Source organism: Oryx dammah, unplaced genomic scaffold (assembly GCF_014754425.2).
Source record: "Oryx dammah isolate SB20612 unplaced genomic scaffold, SCBI_Odam_1.1 HiC_scaffold_2, whole genome shotgun sequence".
NCBI classification, from domain to species: Eukaryota; Metazoa; Chordata; class Mammalia; order Artiodactyla; family Bovidae; genus Oryx; species Oryx dammah.
Genome location: NW_024070186.1, coordinates 197,188,240 through 197,207,578, shown reverse-complemented (window position 1 = coordinate 197,207,578; position 19,339 = coordinate 197,188,240). Strand labels below are relative to the sequence as shown.

The 19,339-nt window shown below is 49.7% G+C and overlaps 1 protein-coding gene across 3 annotated transcripts in view; it reads right to left on the bottom strand.

Annotated features, from left to right (window-relative positions):
- Positions 1 to 19,339, bottom strand: part of CARD11 (caspase recruitment domain family member 11) — a 104,122-nt gene that overhangs the window by 21,473 nt on the left and 63,310 nt on the right. For all 3 annotated transcript variants that reach the window (XM_040267202.1, XM_040267219.1, XM_040267211.1), the window contains exons 2-8: positions 17,565 to 17,699; positions 8,630 to 8,842; positions 6,025 to 6,162; positions 4,620 to 4,945; positions 1,643 to 1,822; positions 579 to 731; positions 75 to 200 (exon numbers count right to left, since the gene is read on the bottom strand). In XM_040267202.1, the coding sequence (XP_040123136.1) occupies positions 75 to 200; positions 579 to 731; positions 1,643 to 1,822; positions 4,620 to 4,945; positions 6,025 to 6,162; positions 8,630 to 8,842; positions 17,565 to 17,571 (1,143 nt within the window). In that variant the 5' untranslated portion in view covers positions 17,572 to 17,699. The remainder of the gene's footprint in view (positions 1 to 74; positions 201 to 578; positions 732 to 1,642; positions 1,823 to 4,619; positions 4,946 to 6,024; positions 6,163 to 8,629; positions 8,843 to 17,564; positions 17,700 to 19,339) is intronic.

Here is a 19,339-nt window from a genome sequence, read left to right as displayed (position 1 = left end):
CGCAGAGCTGATGGCGTTACCCCGGCAACGGCCCACCGCCCCCGGGCCTGGGGCCTGGGCCAGCCGCCCGGTACCTGGTCCCGCTCTCGCTCCACCTCCTCGAGCTGCAGCATGACGGTGTTCATGCGGTGCTTGTACATCTCACAGTCTTTCCCCAGCGTGGAGCACTTCAGCTCCAGGTCCTCCTTCTCCTCCAGGTACTGCGAGCACAGGGAGAGATCAGTGCTCGCAGCCAGCCATTGACAGATCAGGCCCGACAGCCGGTTTCCAGCCGCGGCTTCCCCTCCCCAAGGCGCCTGACCTTCTGAGAGTCAGCGCTCTGACGAGAAGGGACTGTGGTCAAAGGCCAGCCACCAGCTGTGACCCGATGCAGACCTACTATGTGTGGGGGGAGTGGGGGACAGGGTGGACACTGAGAACAGTTCACCAGTAAGGGCAGGGTGCCGACACTCGGGGCGTCACACCGGGACTCAGACCTGGTCCTGGGAGAGAGTGGGGGCCCAGAGGCTCCACAGACAGACACGGATACATGGCCCCGGGCCCCCGCCGAGCTGCACCCCGGCCGTCCGAGGGCCCACCTTGTCCCTCAGCTCCTCCGCCTGGCGGACCTCCTCCTGCAGGTTGTAGATCTTGTTGACGAGCTCCTGACGGTCCTCCAGGGCCTCCTTGCGGTCATGCTCCAGGATGTCCAGGATGGCCTTGTCTGAGTCCGGCAGGCTGCGCTTCCCGGCCTGGGCGGGTGGGGGGTGGTGTGTGTGTGGGGGGAAACGTTTAACGGGGCTGGGGGGTACGGGGCAGGGAGCAAAGAGGCCCGGGAAGGCGGCAGACAGAAGCGCCAGCGACAGACACACAGCGAGCGGAAGGCTTTGTGGCAGGGAAGCAGAGGCAAGAGTCGCTGTCTCTTGGGGTCCTTAAGCGGCTTATTACTTATGAATTTTATCACCTGGAAAGAAGCATAAAACCCACTTCTGCTCAGAAACATCCCGATGCCTATTGTTCTGCCCCGGCTCTTATCAGAGCCCAGAGAGGCAGTTGTGCAGCTTCTCCGAACATTTCACAGGTGACAACAAAGACGGGCTGATCTGCCTTGCAGATGCCTCCCCTGAAACATCAATTAATCTGCTCTGATTAAACCGGGACCCAGTCTCTGCTCTGAACCAGGGCCTTCCACACCAGGCGGCAATGATCCTGGGGGGCATCACTCTTTCTGGGGGAGGGGGCGGGTGCCCTCCTTCCTCCCCTGCATATGTATCTGCGGACGTTTTTCCTCTGTACCCACAGATGACTCTGTGATGATAAAGAAGGGGAGGCCCTCAAAGCTTGAACAAATCCCTCACAGCTGAGAGCTGAGTTTCTTGGAATCTTTAAGGCAAGAAGGTTTTCCCCGAAGTACTTTCCTCATAGTGCCCAGTACACTGATTTTCGTGAAATGATTCAACCAAGGAAACAACGTCACAAGTGTTACTTCATGTAATGTCTGAGAAGTGGGTGTTGCGGTCACCCCTGTTGATAGAGGAGGAAATAAGGTGCCCAAGGATGATGGCATGAGTTCCCCGAGGTCCCGCGGCCAGCAAGGGGCGCCCGGCAGGCGTGCGGGGAGCTCCCCGCAGCCCCGCGGCAGGCGTGCGGCCCCGGCCCTCACCTGGATGATGGACTGCAGCTCCTGGACCTTGGTCTTCAGCATCTCGTTCTCCCGCTCCAGCTCCAGGACCTGCTCCTTCTTGGGCCGGTTCTCGATGTCGTTCTTCAGTTTCAGCGACTGGTTCCTCTCCAGCTTGCATTCCTCCTCCATCTTGTTCAACCGATGCTTTAGCTGGTCTATCTGAAACACCCCCGGGGGGCCAAGGGGAGAACAAGGTTGCAGGGAAACATTCAGAAAAGGGACTGCCTCCCCACAGCCTGCTGGACTTCCGGCAAGAGGCATGTTCTGCCCCTCTCTCCTCCTCCAGCTGGTGGCACAGAAGAGCTCAAAGGTACTCCTTCGGTGAAACAAACCACTCCCTCCTTGTTGAGGAAGAGTCCTGGTCTGTTAGTTTAGAACAGTGCTTGGGCAGTTATGGTCCTCAGAGAACCTCCCTGGGCAGTCTTCATGCAGCTGGAACAGGTTACAGGTTAGGATGAGAGATTCCCAAGCCGGTGTTTCCCTGAGGCACCCTTTCCATTTTAGAGGTCTTGTCTGACAGGTGTCTAACTCTGATCCTCAGAAGACAAGATTCCTGGAGAACCCTAGTGTTCCGGAAGGCGGTGGAGATGGCGGAGGGGAATTCGGGCTCTGTCTTGGCTTCACGCCCAGTGCAGCTCTGCCTGCACGCGACGTGGCCTCGTGGGTTTCATCCAAAATTTTATTTGAAAAAATGGCACCACTGCTAAAAGAACAGCTTGAGACTCATTGGACTGCAGGTTGGCAGGATGTTTGGCCTAAAGGACCTGCCCAGACTTAGTGTAAGAAAGACTGCCTTCCTGGAGGAGGCAGTTATATTCTTGGGACTTTGACAACTGGCGATGTGCTGAGCTTCACCCTCAAGAAGTGAGTGTCAGGAACTGGGGCCAGGAGAAGACTTAAACCCCTGTGATTGGGTTGGTTTGCTTCCCCAAAGGGATCAGCGTTGGCCGAACACCTAGTAAGAAGACTGCTTTTACATGCAGCAAGGAAGAGACCTCCAAGGGGCGAGTGTCCTTTCTCAATTCAAGGCTTTTGGGGAGAACACCTCTAGAAATCCGGCAGGTAGAGGGTGGTGGCTTTACCCAGGAGGGGACCCCAACTGCACCCCTGTGGCCTGAGAAATGGCCTAGGACTCAGCTGGCCAGATATTCTTTCAACCAAAGAGATAAGTTCTCTTAAGTTCTGAGATGCTTTTTCGCTATTACTCTATAGTCAGGAAAACATAAAAACAGTCCTAAGAGAGAGCAAGTTTCAAATCTCGACCACATCCTCAAATCCTAGAGAAAAACAACATGGAAACCTTTCCTCCTGGTCATGCAAAAAATAAAATAAAAAATCCTCACCATCGTGGAAGATGAACCTAAGTGGCCCTGTTCTGGGTCCATTCGAGTAGACACGAAGTGGGTACTACTGGGTCAGCCATTTTGACAAAGACTTATATTTCAGTACTGAGCAATCCTAGGGTGTAGGTTTTATCTTCATTTTCATGTAATTGCCATTTACAAATGCGGAAACCAAGGCGAAGAACCAATCAAGTGGTAAAGCCAGAAGCAGGTCTGGCACTTGAATCCAAAGGACTCACATGCTGATGCTCTTTGCCTGCTATGCCACTGACTCAGTTCCCCTGAACTCCAGTGGACTGTTTACTGATCTGTTTGCTTCAACTAAATTGTAAGGGACCTGGGCAGAAATCAGGTTATTTATCCCTATGTCCCCCACAGTGCTTAGCACCGTGCCTTACACATGGCAGGGCCTTAATAAATATTCCAAGAGTCTATTTTCCGCCCAGCAGACAGAGTGATCCTTCTAGATATAAATCAGTTGTCACTCCCAGCTCTCAATCCTTCAGTGGCTTCCATCACTCCTGGAATAAATTCTAAAGTTCTTACCAAGCCCCCATGATCTGGACCCTTGCCATCTCTTCAAGCTGCTTGCTCATCTGGCTCCAGCCTTGCGGCTCTCCTGCTGTTTCTCAAAAATACCAAGCATGCACCTACCTGGGGTCTTTGCACTCACTCTCTGCTTCCGCCCCCCCCCAGACTTGCATGACTGATTCCCTCTCTTTCCTCAGATCTCTGCTCCTGTGTCCCCTTCTCAGGTACGCGTCCTGACCATCCTATTTAAAACAGGACTCCCTCACTTACTATCCCCAAATTCTTCTCTCCTTTTTTTAAATAGCACTGATTACTACCAGGTATTGATGTATTTGTTTTCTGATTAGAATGTGAGCTCCCTGACAGCAGGGCTTTGGTCGTGAGTTATGTATTCCTGGAAAAGAGCCTGGTAGCAAGGCAGTGCACAATAAATAAAAGGAATGAATGAGTTAAGCCAATTCCCTTCTCCGTCTCCCTTTTGGAGGTAAACTTATTAACAACGTCCATCACTTGGCTACTGGGTTGTTCACTGATATTCCACTGTGTCACGCCTAGCTATGCAGAGATACAGCTGTGAAGGGGAGAGTCCTCGCCTCAAGGACCTCACGACTCCAGAGGACAGGTGCTGTGCTCTATCCTTGATGATTTCCTAAGGGCCACTGAGGTGGGCAGATCCCTGGGTCCGCCACCTTGCCCCCAGTGTGATTCAGGGCACGTGTGCAGCATGCCTGGTACCCGCACCTGGTGGGTCCGGGCTCTGGAGCAAGAGGGAAGCCCCACCGGCTCCAGGCGTGCACGTCTGCACACGTGCGTGCTCGCGCATGCGCACAGTGCTGCACGGGCTCTGGAGCAGGAAGTCCCAGGCGGCAGGTCCGTGTGGCACGTGCAGACATGCGCCGGGGGGGCGGGGCCAAACTGGCCGCGCTAAGCCTGGCTGGGTAGGCACGCGCATGCCCACAGTGGCCTTCGGGCCCCCCGACCCGGGCAGGCGTTGCACCGTGCACTCGCCGGCCTGGTGGTCTTTGCCCAGGGCTTCACCTGCGCTCAGTGGGGCCCCGGGGGTCCCGCCGCGCGCCCCTCACCTCGAGCTGGAGGTCTCGGCTCCGCATGACCGCCATGTTTTTCTCCTCGCTGAGCTGGGCGTAGCGCATGGCCAAGTTGTAGTTGTCGTCCTTCACCTTGACCAGCTCGTCGTTGTAGCTGTCTCGCTCCTCCTTCATCTTGTAGTACCGCTCCTGGAAGGTCAGCAGCTCCACCCGCGTGAGCGTCAGCTGCTTCTTCTCGTCCTCCAGCTGCCGGGACTTGGCCAGCAGCTCGCACCGCTGCAGGTCCTTGGCCTTCATCTGCTGCTGTAGCTTGATGACCTCGTTCATGAGGAAGTGCGTGAGGCCCTCGTGGCCCTCCTCCACTGCGGAGAGGGGCGCTCAGTCAGGCCTGAGGACTGGGTAGGCCAAGAAGGCGTTCCGGGTGTGGGGCCGCGGCCGCAAGTTCACTCATCCGCTCCCTAACGTTCTACTGAGCGTTTATTACCGCTGGGCACTGGGGATTCAGGGTGAGGGAGACAGCCTTGGTCCCGGGAGAGCTTATGTCTGGTAAGGGAGATAGACGCTAAAAAAAGCAAATGATCACATACAAATATAAGTACAGACTGAGAGGGTTTCACAAAGTATGGGGGTCCATGAGAGTGTGTAACAGGGGGACCAGATCCAGCGGAATGGACCGAAGTGTTAGAGAACGCTCTTGATGGATGAGCTGAAGTCTTGAGGAGAGAAAACACATTCTGGGAAGGCAGGACATTGCCAAGGTCCTAAGGGAAGGCAGGAGGGGCCTGGTACATTTCGGAAACTGAAGGAAGACCCCAGTGGCTGGAGCTTAGAGACAGAAAGGCAGAAAAGTGAGACTGGGCGTATCATCAGGGGCTGGGCCATGCAGGGTCCTTGTGGGCCGCACCTGGGTCTTTAAATGGAAACACTGGAAAGCCACTGAACGGTTTTAAGTGGGGGAGGGTAACATGGGGAGTAGAGAAATCACTGGAGCAGCGCAGGAATGGATATAAAGGGTTGATAAGGTTTGTAAGTGTCTTGACTAGGGTAGTGGTGTATAAGGAGAAAAGAATGACTCAAGAATATTTAGGAAGGAGAATTAAGACAACAAGATGAGCATGGGCTCTGGTTCATGCGATGCTGGCAAGAAAGCAGACAAGGTAAGGACAAGATCCAGAAGGGAGTGTTTAGTTTCTCTCCACCCACCAACACTCCTGGGGGGAAGCTCAGTGAACACCCACTCCTCTGGGCTCCTGATTCAGTTTGTCCCGCTGTCACCTACCTTTCATCATCAGGCAGAAATAAGTGGTTGACAGTTCACAAGTGCCACCAGGGCACCATCCTGATATCAAGCATCATAACCTGCCAACTAGCCCACCGCTGGACACACACACACACACACCCCTCCTACCACAGGTGGGATGCTGATGGCAAAGCCACTTACCCACAATGGTGGAGAACCTCCGAGTAGGTTCTTTCCCAGTCACCAGTTTGTATAATTCTGGGTAGTAAAATTCCAAGCTCTCCAAGAAAACCACATAGCCCCTTTGCCCCTTGGTATGTAGAATGTCCAACAGTCGACCTAGAGTAAAGATCAGATCACTTAGAGGGAAGAGTACATGTCTGATTGGATGCAAGTCTCCAGACCCAGTCTTAAACTGGCTCACATCCATCAGTACACTCTTAAGAAGATGCTCGCCACCTCCCGTCACTTCGAGTTATATCTTACAGTCCAGACAACGTAAAGCAAAGTGTGAGGCCCTCAGCAGGGGTTCAATGTTAGTTTCCTTTCTCCAGAGCTTTCCAGGCACCAGTGGTAAAGAATCCACCTGCCAATGCAGGAGACATAAGAGACGCGAGTTTGAAACCTGGGTCAGGAAGATCCCCTGGAGGAGGAAATGGCAACCCACTCCAGTGTTCTCTGGAGAATCTCATGGATAGGGGAGCCTGGTGGGCTATGTTCCATGGGGTCCCAAAGAGTCAGACATGACTGAAGCAACTTAGCATGCAAGCAGGCAGGTGCAGTATGCAAAGCAGCTAATTTTGAGCCCCCTGGTGGTTCATACAGTAAAGAATCCGCCTGCCATGCAAGATACCCAGGTTGAATACCCAGGTGGGGAAGATCCCCTGGAGAAGGGTATGGCAACCCACTCCAGGATTCTTGCCTGGAGAATTCCACGGAGCCGGGTGGGCTACAGTCCATGGGGTCACAAAGAGTCGGACACGACTGAGCGGCTAACACCTACCTTTCTCCAAGAAGCTGCTAGAACTGGAATACATGGGCTTACAGCCATGGGACCAGCGGTTTGAAAGAGCTTCCCGACTGACTGGGGCTAAAGTTAACCACACAGGGAACAGCTCAGCTGCGGCAGGAGGAGGGCGGACGTGCAGCAGCAATTACAGAGGAATCTATGGCTCTCTGGGATTCAGACCTGGAAGACCAGTATTCGGATGGGGACCCAGGAAAAGTCATAGAGAGCAGGGCAGCTCCTTGTTCTTCAACGGGAAGAACACTTAGTCTGGAAGCATCTTTAAGTGTAATTTCCTTGGCCGTTTTCAATGTTTATCCTACTGGTTCCACTTACTGTTTCCATTTCTTGACCCTTCCTTAGACATTTTATTTTCAGTTATTTCTCCCTCTGAGGTCCTAAAACTCTATACTCCCCCTAGGATAGACTTAATAAATAAACTTCATCTTGTGTCTACTGTTTGTCAGACTCTAGTCCTCTTGCCTGGAAAATCCCATGGACGGAGGAGCCTGGTGGGCTGCAGTCCATGGGGTCGCTAAGAGTCGGACACGACTGAGCAGCTTCACTTTTACTTTTCACTTGCATGCACTGGAGAAGGAAATGGCAAGCCACTCCAGTGTTCTTGCCTGGAGAATCCCACGGACAGAGGAGCCTGGTAGGAGGCCGTCTATGGGGTCGCACAGAGTCGGACACAACTGAAGTGACTTAGCAGCAGCAGCAGAGCTACCCGGAGCACTGTGTTGAGAGGGGTTCTCAAGTTACATCCAAGCTCAGCAGGAAAGCACGCTGTGATTAGTGATGTCTGTCATATAAGCAAAAGAGAATCACAGCCTACAAGCTACTCATTGCCCATCATACTGTGGGCAAGTGAATTTCAACCCTCTTAAACTGGGAACCACAGAAAGAAATGCATTTTACATTGTGACCACATGCTCACACACAAAGACATATTTTGTTACAAACATATATGTGTACACACACACATATGTATATAAAGCAGAACAATGTTTACAAACCACACTTATTTTACCTTTAATGAATTTGATAAAGTGTCATGGACCCCTAGGCAGTCTGGAAAAGCCTATGGACTCTTTATCAAAATACTATTTTTAAACTGATAAAATATATTGGATTACCAAGGGAATCAATTATAAGAAGATACAGTTAACAAATATTAAATTTGCAGTTAAATAACCCAGTCTCTCGGCAGGTCTAATAACTGCAATAATTTCAAGGGAGAGATGAGTATAAATGGTATTTTGGAATATCTCTGATAGCTGAAATGTGATAAGCTATGTGGAATGCTTATTGTTGACAAGGTCAAGTATTGCTAATCACTGTGGTCTATTGCTGGGCTATGTTCATAACTGGAGGGAATGCTAAGTCTTGGCGTGAAAGTGAAAGTGAAGTCGCTCAGTCGTGTCTGACTCCTTGCGACCCCATGGACTGCAGCCTACCAGGCTCCTCTCTCCATGGGATTCTCCAGGCAAGAGTACTGGAGTGGGTTGCTATTTTCCTTCTCCAGGGGATCTTCCCCACCCAGGGATCGAACCCAGGTCTCCCGCATTCCAGGCGGATGCTTTAACTTCTAAGCCACCAGGGAAGCCTTGGCGTAGGTTAGTAAAATAAGGAGGCACCGTCTCCATACCCCTGTCCAAGTTCACAGGTCCGCTCTGCACACGGAGAGCTGGGTGGGGGACCGGGGGTGGCCAGAGGTGTGCGGACTCCAGTTAAGAGACGGCTGAGAGAGGGGAGCTTCCCGGTGCCGCTGCTCGCCTGGAGCGCGCCCGCCAGGCTCACCTGCCCGGTTGATCTTGGACGGCAGCGTGGGGGCGCTGAGCACCTCGTCTTCATCTTGCTCGTCGATGACCTTGCACTGGCGCAGGTAAGGCGTGAGCTTGGCGGGGTTGATGTAGCGGCTGAGCATGTGCCGGTTGCACTCCACGTTCTCCCACAGGGCGTCCTCCTCGTCCTTCAGCGTCTCGAGGTAGTCGTCCATCTCGGGCGCTCCTCCTTCCAGACACAAACCCCAACACGGTTAGTCAGAGAGCCTCGCCGGACGAGCTCGATCACCTCTGCGGAGATCGGGATCTGCCGGTAAAGAAGGCAGAGAAAAGCATAGACAGAATTTTACCTTTGATTTAAGAAAGAAAGGCGTGTGAATACAGACAATATAATTCTTTATGTGCTAAACATAAACAACGGATGAACAAGTCGTGAGATAAAAAATTATAGAAAGGGAAACTTTTGCAGTTGGTGTATATCCTTTCCATCCAAGTTTTTATATCTTACTAAGAATTTATCTTACGGAAAACAATATATGCTATACTTTTTGTTTTACAGTTTCACATAAATGGTGTCATACTATATGCTTTCCTGTTTCCTTTTTCGACTTGCTTTTTTCCTTTATGCATTTATTGAGATTTGCCTAGGTTGATACGTACAGACCTAATTCATTCATTTTTAAAAACAGCTTTGTTGAGATACAATTCATGTACCATATAATTCACCTTTTAAAAGTGTACAATTCAATGCTTTTTAGTATATTCCCAGAACACAATTCATTTTAGAAAATATTCATCACCCCTGAAAGAAACTTCCTACCAAGGCTAGCAGTCACTCTCCACTTCCCTCCAAGACCGCCCCTCCCCAGCCTTAGGCACTCACTCATCTGCTGTCTCTGCAGACTTGCTTCTTCTGGCCAATTCACTTAAACGGGATCATACAATATATGGTCTTTCCTGACTGGCTCCTTTTCAAGGTTCATTCATGCTGTATGTAGCAGGTTTTAGTACTGCTTTTTACTGAGGAATACTTTCTCATTGTTTGGCTACATCGCAGCTTGTTTATCCATCCATCGATGAGTATTCAGGTTGTCTGGTTATTATGAATTGTGCTACTGTGAAGATTCACATTCGAGTCTTTTTGTAGATGTGTTTTTATTTCTCTTGGGCAGATAGGCAGAAGTAGAATTGATGAGCCATATGGTAACTCTATTTTAACATTTTGAGGAACTGCTAAACTGCTTCTCAAAGTGGCTGCACCATATTATATTCCTGCTCGCAATGTACACGGTTCAGATTTATCCACATTCTTGTCAACACTTGTTACTGTCCATCTTGTTTTTTCTTTTATTTTTTTTACTATAGCCGTCTCAACAGGCGGGAAGTGGTATTTCATTGTGGCTTTGATTTGATCTCTCTAAAGACTAACGACTGAACATCTTATGTGCATGTCGGTCACTTGTACATCGAGAAACATCTGTTCAAATCCTTTGCCCATTTTTAAACTGCATTGTTTTTATTATGGAATTTTTTTTTATGTGTTCTGGATACAAGTCAGATATGATTTGCAGATATTTTCTCCTATCCTGTCAGTTATCTTTTCATTTTCTTAAAGGTATTATTTGTAGCATAAAAGCTTTTAATTCTGATATAGTCCAATTTCTTTTTTCACTTCTGGTTTTGGTGTGTATCTAGGAAACCACTGCTTACTTAATTCAAGGTCATAAAGATTTACTTCTATTTACTTTTCTAACAGTTTTATACTTTTAACTCACATTTAGGCTTATGATGCATTTTTAAATTAACTTTTTGTGCATGGTGTGAGGTATGGGTCCAGCTGTTTCCTACATGTGGGTATTCAGTTGTCCTGGGGCTTCCTTGATGGTTCAATGGGTAAAGAATCTACGTGCCAATGCAGGGGACACAGGAGACATGGGTTTGATTCCTGGGTCAGGAAGAGTCCCTGGAGGAGGAAATGGCAGCCCGCTCTTGCCTGAAAAATCCCATGGACAGAGGAGCCTGGCAGGCTACAATCCAAAGGGTTGCAAAGATTCGGACATGACTGAGTGACTGAACCGTGCTTGCATGCACGCGTGTACACACACACACACATTCAATTGTCTCAGCACAATTTGTTGAAAAGATTCTTCTTTCCCCATTGAATGGTCCTAGCACCTTTGTCAAAAATCAATTAACCATAAAAGTTTAAGTGTTTATTTCTGGACTGTCAATTCTATTCAACTGATCTGTCTTCATTACTGTAGATGGATAGCGAAGTTTTAAAATTGGGAAGTGTGGGTCTTCCAATCTTGTTCTTCCCATTTCACTGTTTTGTCTATTCAGGGCCCTTGGCAATTCCATACGAATTTTAGGACTCGGCTTGCCAATACTTGCAAAACAAACAAAAAATCTGGGATTTTGACAGTGAATCCACTGAGTATGTAGATGAATTTGAACAGCAATATTATCTAACAATTACATGTTATGCTTCGAGCATATGGCTTCCCAGGTGGTGCTAGTGGTAAAGAACCCAGCTGCTAATGCTGGAGAGGTAAGAGGCGCCGGTTCAATCCCAGGTCAGGAAGATCCCCTAGAGAAGGGAATGGCGACTCACTCCAGGATCCTTGCCTGGAGAACACCATGGACAGAGAAGCCTGGTCAGCTATAGTCCGTGGGGTCGCAAAGAGAATATGGACTGTGTTTCTACTAATTCAGGTCTCTAATCTCTTTCAGCACTGCACTGTAGTTTCTAGTGTGCACTTCTTTTGCTAAATCTATTCCTAAGTGTTTTATTCTTTTTGATGGCCTTATAAACGTGGGCTACAGTCTTTTCAATATGGATGCCTTTCCTTTTCTTCCCCGCCACCCCCCCCACCTTCTAATTTCCCAGGCTAGAACTTCTAACACAGTGTTACATGGAAGTGGCAAGAATGGACATCCTTGTCTTGTTCTTGGCCACAGGGGAAAAGCATCCAGTCTCTCACCATTCAGTGCAATGTCACCACCGGGCTCAGTGCGGGTGTGTTGCAGACGTCCTTTATCAGGTTGAGGAGACTCCCTGAATATTTTTGTCGCAAAAAGGATGCTTGATTTTGTCAAATGCTTTCTCTGCATCCATTGAGATTACCATATAGGTTTTAGTTTTGGTTCTATTAATATATTACACTAACTGATTTTCAGGCATTAAACAAACCTTGCATTCTCGCTGTAAATCCCAGGCAGTTACAGATTTGTTGGATTTGGGGTTGCAGTATGCTTTTGAGCCTTCTGGCATCCATAGCTATGAGAGATCCGTTGGTACTTTTCTTTCCTCAAGATGTCCAACTGGTTTTGACATCAGGATAATTTTTACCTCATAGAGCAAACTGGGAAGTGTTCCTTCCTCTTCTACTTTTTGGGAAAGTTAATGAAGAACAGGCATACTTTTGTCTTTGTTTGGTGGTGGCTTTTCTTGGTGGGTAGGTTTTTGATTACTATTTCTTTACTTGCTGTAGGTTTGCTCATATTTCCTGTTTTCTTGAGTCAGTTTCAATAGCTTGTCTTTCTAGGAATCTGTCCATCTCATGTAAGTAACCAAATTTATTGGAAACAACGTTCATATTTTTCTTTTCTTTTTATTTTTCCTCATTTCTTTAACAAGGTTAGTAGTAGTGTCCCTTCTCTTATTCCTGATCTAGTAATTTGGATCGTCTCTCTTTTTTTCTTGGTCAGTCTAGCTCAGGGTTTGTTGATATTTCAAAGAAGAGCTTTTGGTTTCACTGATTTTCTCTATTGCTTTTCTGTTCTCTAGCTCATTTATTTTTGTCGTAATATGTGTGACTTCCTTCCTTCTGTTTGCTTCAGGTTCACTTCGCTCTTCTTTTTCTAGTTTCACAAAGTGGAAGGTCAGGTTATGATTTGAGATCTTTAAAAAAAGTATTAACATGTATAGCTATAAACTTCCCTCTGAGTGCTGCTTTAGTGACACCAGTTAAGTTTCAATATGTTGCATTTCCATTTGCCTCAAAGTAAAATGGGAAAACCCAAACGAACCTTTTGGCCAGCCCAGTGCCTTTGGATGTAAGGTTTTTCTCCTGTAGATGGCATATAAGAGATCTTATTGTTTTAATCTAATCTGACAATCCCTTAATTTCTATTGGTTTATTAATTTTAACTGCTGTATATATTATTCCATTGCCAGAATATACCATAATTTATTTCTTCATTTCTCTAAAATGGATATTTAATCCCCCTCCCAATTTTTTACTTGAATATTTAACATTATTTGTAGTTGGAAAAAATGTAAGCAATCCAGACATTCTTCAGTAGATATTCTATGATCCTTTCGCATTATGGAATGACATTTGAACATATGTGGTAACATAAAAAGATTCCAAGACATTGTTTTTTAAAAAGCAAATACATGCATATATTCATACATGTGGTATAATTTAAAATGGATCTGGGGACTTCCTTGGTAGTCCAGTGGTTAAGAATCTGCCTGCCAATGCAGGGGATGTAGGTTTGATCCCTGGTCTGGGAAGATTCCGCATGCCAAAGGAGAACTAAGCCTGTGCCCCACACTACTGAGGACCACAGCCTAGAGCCTGCGCTCTACAACAAGAGCAGTCACCGCGATGAGACGCCTGCGCGATGAGACCAGAGAGGAGCCCCAGCTCGCCGCAGCTAGAGAAAGCCCGCACAGAGCAGGCAAGACCCAGTGCAGCCGAAATTAATAAGTAAATAAAGCTGGAAACAAATATATATATATATATATATATATATATATATATATATTTGGTCTTTGTTCCTGGTTCTGGGCAAGGAGCTCCAGGATTCTGAGAGGGATATTCCCCGGAGGGATAAGAGTATTTTTTGGACGGTAATAAGATGACTCTTGGGTAAGGGGCCCAGGAGCTTCAGGATGGGAACTGAAAAACCAAGCAAGCGATTATAAGGTTATAACTTTCCAGGGAGAGAGGCTAGAGACTGAGTCCAGTCACCATTCCGAGAATGAGTTTATCAATCAGTTACTTAATAACGCTTGATAAAAATCCCTGCACAATGGACACATAGAGCTTCCAAGTTTCTGAACTCAAGGCCCTGCTGGCACGGGTGCCATCTCAACGCCAGGGAACAGACGCCTCTGTGTCCGGGGGCTCCTCGCGGGTGCTTTCATTTGTGTCCTTGACAATAAACTGTCGTAATAAGTACAGTGTTTTCCCGAGTTCTGTGCGTCATGCCAGCAAACACACCACCTGGCCAGGAGGCTCGGGAGACCCTGACTCTGGGCTGCGGAGCCAGAGCGCAGGCGGCCCAGGGCGGGGCCGGTGTTCGAGGTGGGGCCGGGGGCGGGGCCAGTGTCCGAGGTGGGGCCGGGGGCGGGGCCAGTGTCCGCGGCGGGGCCGGGCCCCCCCCCAGTGTCCGAGGTGGAGCAGGCGTGGGGGCCGAGCCCTGGGCCTGTGGCGGCCCGGCTGCCTCTGGGCAGTCAGTGTCAGAACTGAACTGAACTTGTGGAAAATATGACCCGTGCTTGGTGTCGGAAAAACACCACACATTTGGTGTCGGAAAAATAACACAATGCAGTGTAAAGTCACTCATGTAAGGCTGCTGCTGCTGCTGCTAAGTCACTTCAGTCGTGTCTGACTCTGTGCGACCCCATAGACGGCAGCCCACCAGGCTCCCCCGTCCCTGGGATTCTCCAGGCAAGAACTGGAGTGGGTTGCCATTTCCTTCTCCAATGCATGAAATTGAAAAGCGAAAGGGAAGTCGCTCAGTCATGTCTGACTCTTCGCGACCCCATGGACTGCAGCCCACCAGGCTCCTCCGTCCATTGGATTTTCCAGGCAAGAGTACTGGAGTGGGGTGCCATCGCCTCATGTAAGGCAACACCTGTAATTACAGAGGTAGGGCTGTGTGTGTGTGTGTGAAAGAGGAGAAGGCGAGAGAGAAACGGGGACAGGCAGGGAGGCGAAGGGGAAGGAGGGAGGGAGAGGTTTAAGAGGCTCTGATTACACTGATCCTGCCTAAGAAGCTGGATGAATTCTGAGGTTACTGGGCAGGACAACTTGGATGTTATCAGTACTATTTACAACACACATGTTTCATCGTATTACTTGTATAGTTTGAAAAAAGAAAAAAGAATAACAGAGATGATTCTAGGGCAACAGAGACAGCCCTATCTAATATGCGCCTTCCCGCTCTCGTCCTCAGATGGCCACAGAGCTGATGTCTGTGCGTGTGTGCCAAGTCTTGTCCAACTCTTGCGACCCCATGGACTGTAGCCCACCAGGCTCCTCTGTCCATGGGGTTCTCCTGGCAACAACACTGGAGTGCGCTGCCATTTCCTTCTCCAGGGATCAAACCCTCACTTCTTATGTCTCCTGCATTGACAGGTGGGTTCTTTATCACTGAGTCACCTGTTTGTCAGCTGTTTGTTAGAATCCGACATGGAACAATGGACTGGTTCCAAATTGGGAAAGGAGTACGTCAAGGCTGTATACTGTCACCCTGCTTATTTAACTTATGTGCAGAGTAATCATGCAAAATGCCAGACTGGATGAAGAACAAGCTGGAATCAAGACTGCTGGGAGAAATACAGTAACCCTCGGATATGCAGATGACACCACCCTTGTGGCAGAAAGTGAAGAGGAACTAAAGAGCCTCTTGATGAAAGTGAAAGAGGAGAGTGAAAACGCTGGCTTAAAGCTCAACATTCAGAAAACTAAGATCATGGCATCTGGTTCTATCACTTCATGGCAAATAGATGGGGAAACAATGAAAGCAGTGAGAGACTTTATTTTTGGGGTCTCCAAAATCACTGCAGATGGTGACTGCTGCCGTGAAATTAAAAGACACTTGCTCCTTGGAAGAAAAGCTATGATCAACCTAGATAGCGTATTAAAAAGCAGAGACATCCCTTTGCTGACAAAGGTCCATCTAGTCAAAGCAATGCTTTTTCCAGTAGTTATGTATGAATGTGAGAACTGGACTACAAAGAAAGCTGAGCACCAAAGAACTGATGCTTTTGAACTGTGGTGTTGGAGAAGGCTCTTGAGAGTCCCTTGGACAAGAAGGAGATCCAACCAGTCTATCCTAAACGGAGTCAGTCCTGAATATTCAAATAAGGACTGATGCCGAAGCTGAAACTCCGATACTTTGGCCACTAGATGCGAAGAACTGACTCACTGGAAAAGACCCTGATGCTGGGAAAGATTGAAGGCAGGAGGAGAAGGGGACGACAGAGGATGAGATGGTTGGATGGCATTACTGACTTGATGGACATGAATTTGAGCAAGCTCCGGGAGTTGGTGATGGACAGGGAGGCTTGGCGTGCCACGGCCCATGGGGTCGCCCAGAGTGAGACATGACCGAGCGACTGAACTGACTGGAAGAGAGATGGGGCGAGTGAGTGCACTGGCGGCGATTAGCTAGAAGGTGCATCGGAGTGGCTGGGGGCCGCACTTGGCTGCAGTAAGGCGCCCAGGCAGGTTGGGGCTGCAGAGGCAGAGATGGTGTAAGGGAGGCGGAGGAAGTACGTCTGCTGGCGGAGCTGCAGTGAGAGGCCCTGAGGACCCTCGAGAAGCGGCCGGCGTCATCTCTCTGAGCATACCACTCTACTTCCCAGTCCTGGGTTCTTGCTCCGTCAAGAATCTCCCCACTAATCTGAGCTGTTCTAAGTGCGCTTTTGCTACAAACAACCCAAGCACCTTGAGTAAAAATATCTATGTGCTATTATGAGCAACAACTGGTTTACAGAGGTTACAAATGGGGACATTCCACCCAATGACCTTTGCCCTTTTGCTCATATCCTAAGCACTGGCCACCTGGGTCACATGGGGAGAGTTCGTGGTTCAGTGCAACACAAACACGTCTCCTACAAGCGCCAGCATGATAGTTTCCCATGCACAAGGGAAAATAAACTCACCTGCACTATTTTTAGAGTCAACATCCTAAGAAGTTGACTCAACAAGTCATTAAGCGGGCGAACACCGCATCGTTCATCCCCTTTTCCTGCTTACGGAATCCCTACTGTCTTCAGGAACCAGGTGGCCTCATGTTTCAGGGAGGCTGGGCAACTTCTGAGCGGCAAGAGGTGGATCGTTTTTTGGTCTCTACCTAACAAGGTGGTCTTGTTTGAAGTCAGACTAAGTATGTGACGTCTTTATGGCCTGTAGAACCTGCAGAGAAGTCTGCTGGGGGGCAGTTCTGGTGCTCTTCCCTGACCTTTGATAGGAACACAAGGACAGGGTACAGTCCTTGAGCACCGAGATGCTAGTGTGTGAGTGTGTGTGTGATGCTGGGATTGCTGCAGCCATCCTGTGGCCTGAGGACTCCTCTAGAGAGAACCTGGGTCTCTGTTGGTGTCGCCTCCTGGGTGCTCACCCACAGGCACCTGTCTGTGGTTGACAGAAACCTGCTGAAAAACACGTTGAAGCCTCCCAGGCCACGTTCTAAGGAAGGGCCATTTTGCGCACCTTTTTTTTTTTTTTTAAAGTTCTTTATTATTATTATTTTTTGATCACACAGAATGTGGGATCTTAGTTGTCTCATCAGGAATTGAATCCACACCCTGTGCAGTAGAAGCGTGGAGCCTTAACCACTGGGCGACGAGGGAAGTCCTTTGCTCACGTTTTTACAGGCCAAGGAGACTGCCGGCCAGTGGACAAACTCCGTGGCAGCTGCTGGTCTCACGGCCCTTCCTCATTCACTGGAAACATGGACTGTGTGGACCCCTCTCTGCTATGATACAGTTTGCCATCTTTGTCTCGACCTCCAAGCTGAGCCTCCGGCCAGCCCCTACGGTCGCGTCCCAGCTGACTGACTTCGATTCTCCGCCAGATCCCCGCTCGCTCAGCGCCAGCTTCCTGCGCCTGCCTCTGCCTGGAACCTGCCCCTCTCTGCTCCCCTGGCGAGTCTCAGGAAACCCTCGCTTTATGTTTATTTTACATAAAGGAGATGATGTGACGTACCTGGCATAGGGTCGGCGCCCAGCAGACGGGATGTGCCCGCCCGTCCCTGAGGTCTGACTTCTTTCTACTCCTCCTGGCCGGGGCTGGCCCTGCCCTCAGCCAATCTCCTGGGTGTGGAGTCTTGCGGGCCAGGATCTGTGAGGGGGAAGATGGTGCGACTGAGCACAGAGAACCACTCAAACAGCGAAGGGGGGAAAGAATGAATGATCCCGGAGCCCGTGTCTCTGCAGGGGATAGACACGCCGTGGACCAGGGCCTGGAGCTGCTGCAGGACAAGGGCTTTGGTTCGCACCCACAGACAGCGGGAAGGCCACCGACCCCGGGTCCCGACACTCGGGCATGGAGAGAAGGCCGGATGGTAACCATGGGGCTGCTCGTGGCCAAGTGCAAGCCCGTCAGAAGCCTCCGAGTGAAGCATCTGCAGAGCAGAGCGGTTCTCATCAGCTGCTAACTCATCAGGTCAAAAGTAGCAAACCACGCTCCCGAGTCCAGAGGGTTCCCTTCGCTGAGAATCACGTCTTAGGCACCTCCCCCTGCGGGTTTGGGCAGGAACCCCCCGGTGCTTCCCCGTTCCTTGTGGTGACCGGCAAGGTCACCTTGTCCATCGGCCCCTCCAGGGGCCCAGCTGGGGCTGTGGGTTTGGGGCGAAGGGCGGCTGGGGAGGGGGAAGGTGAGGAGGGCAGACGCTTGTCCTGACAGCTGCTGGGGTCCCTTGGCGGCGGCTCCCACAGCCCCACTCGGAGCTGACGGGGACCCGGGACACCATCGTTTAATCAGAAATTTGCTGGGTTTTGGCTTTGAGGATTAATCACAGGTGACACCAGATCTCCCAGGGCTGACAGAAGCTCTTCTTGTCGGGTGTCAGCTTGGATAGGAGTGCGCTGTCATAGACCCTCAGCCCCAGGGGTGGGGGGCGGGGAGACAGGCTTCTCTGGAGGTCACCGTCTCCTTGGACTGCTCAGCACCGTCCTCAGGGCAGGGCTGGCCTTGCCCCACAACCCCCCCGCCCAGGGAAATGACGCTTCTCTGTATTTGCATTAAAAAAGAAGAATGCACTTGCATTTTTCCTCTCTTATAATCTGAAGAAAAAGCTTTAAGAAAATTAATTGTAAGAGAGGTTTTAATTGCAGGAAAAGGGAAAGCAGGTTTGTGTAGGAAATGGCAGCCCACTCCGGTACTCTTGCCTGGGAAATCCCATGGACAGAAGAGCCTGGCGAGCTACAGTCCATAGGGTCGCAGACTCAGACTCGACCAAGCACACACCCACACAACTACCAGCGTGGTCCTAACGTCGGAGAGAGGATACATTTGCTGAGAAACTGACTCATCGTTTAACATTCAGCTGGTGGAAACATCATCCCCGTGCTTACAGACTGTTTACTCTGCCAGGCACTTAGCTAAGCCTAACTGCTGGAGAACTCTTTGAGACAGGTGGTTTTATCACCATCAACATCACCAGCACCACCATGACCATCAGCACCACCATCATCACTACAGTACAGCCAAGAAAAATCAAAAAATGACAGGTTCAGAGTCATAATTAGTGTGGAAGGCAGGATGTGGACTTCCTTTAAACCACAAGGTATTGGCACCCCACTCCAGTGCTCTCGCCTGGAAAATCCCAGGGATGGAGGAGCCTGGAAGGCTGCAGTCCACGGGGTCACTGAGGGTTGGACACGACTGAGCTACTTCACTTCACTTTTCACTTTCTTGCATTGGAGAAGGAAATGGCAACCCACTCCAGTGTTCTTGCCTGGAGAATCCCAGGGACGGGG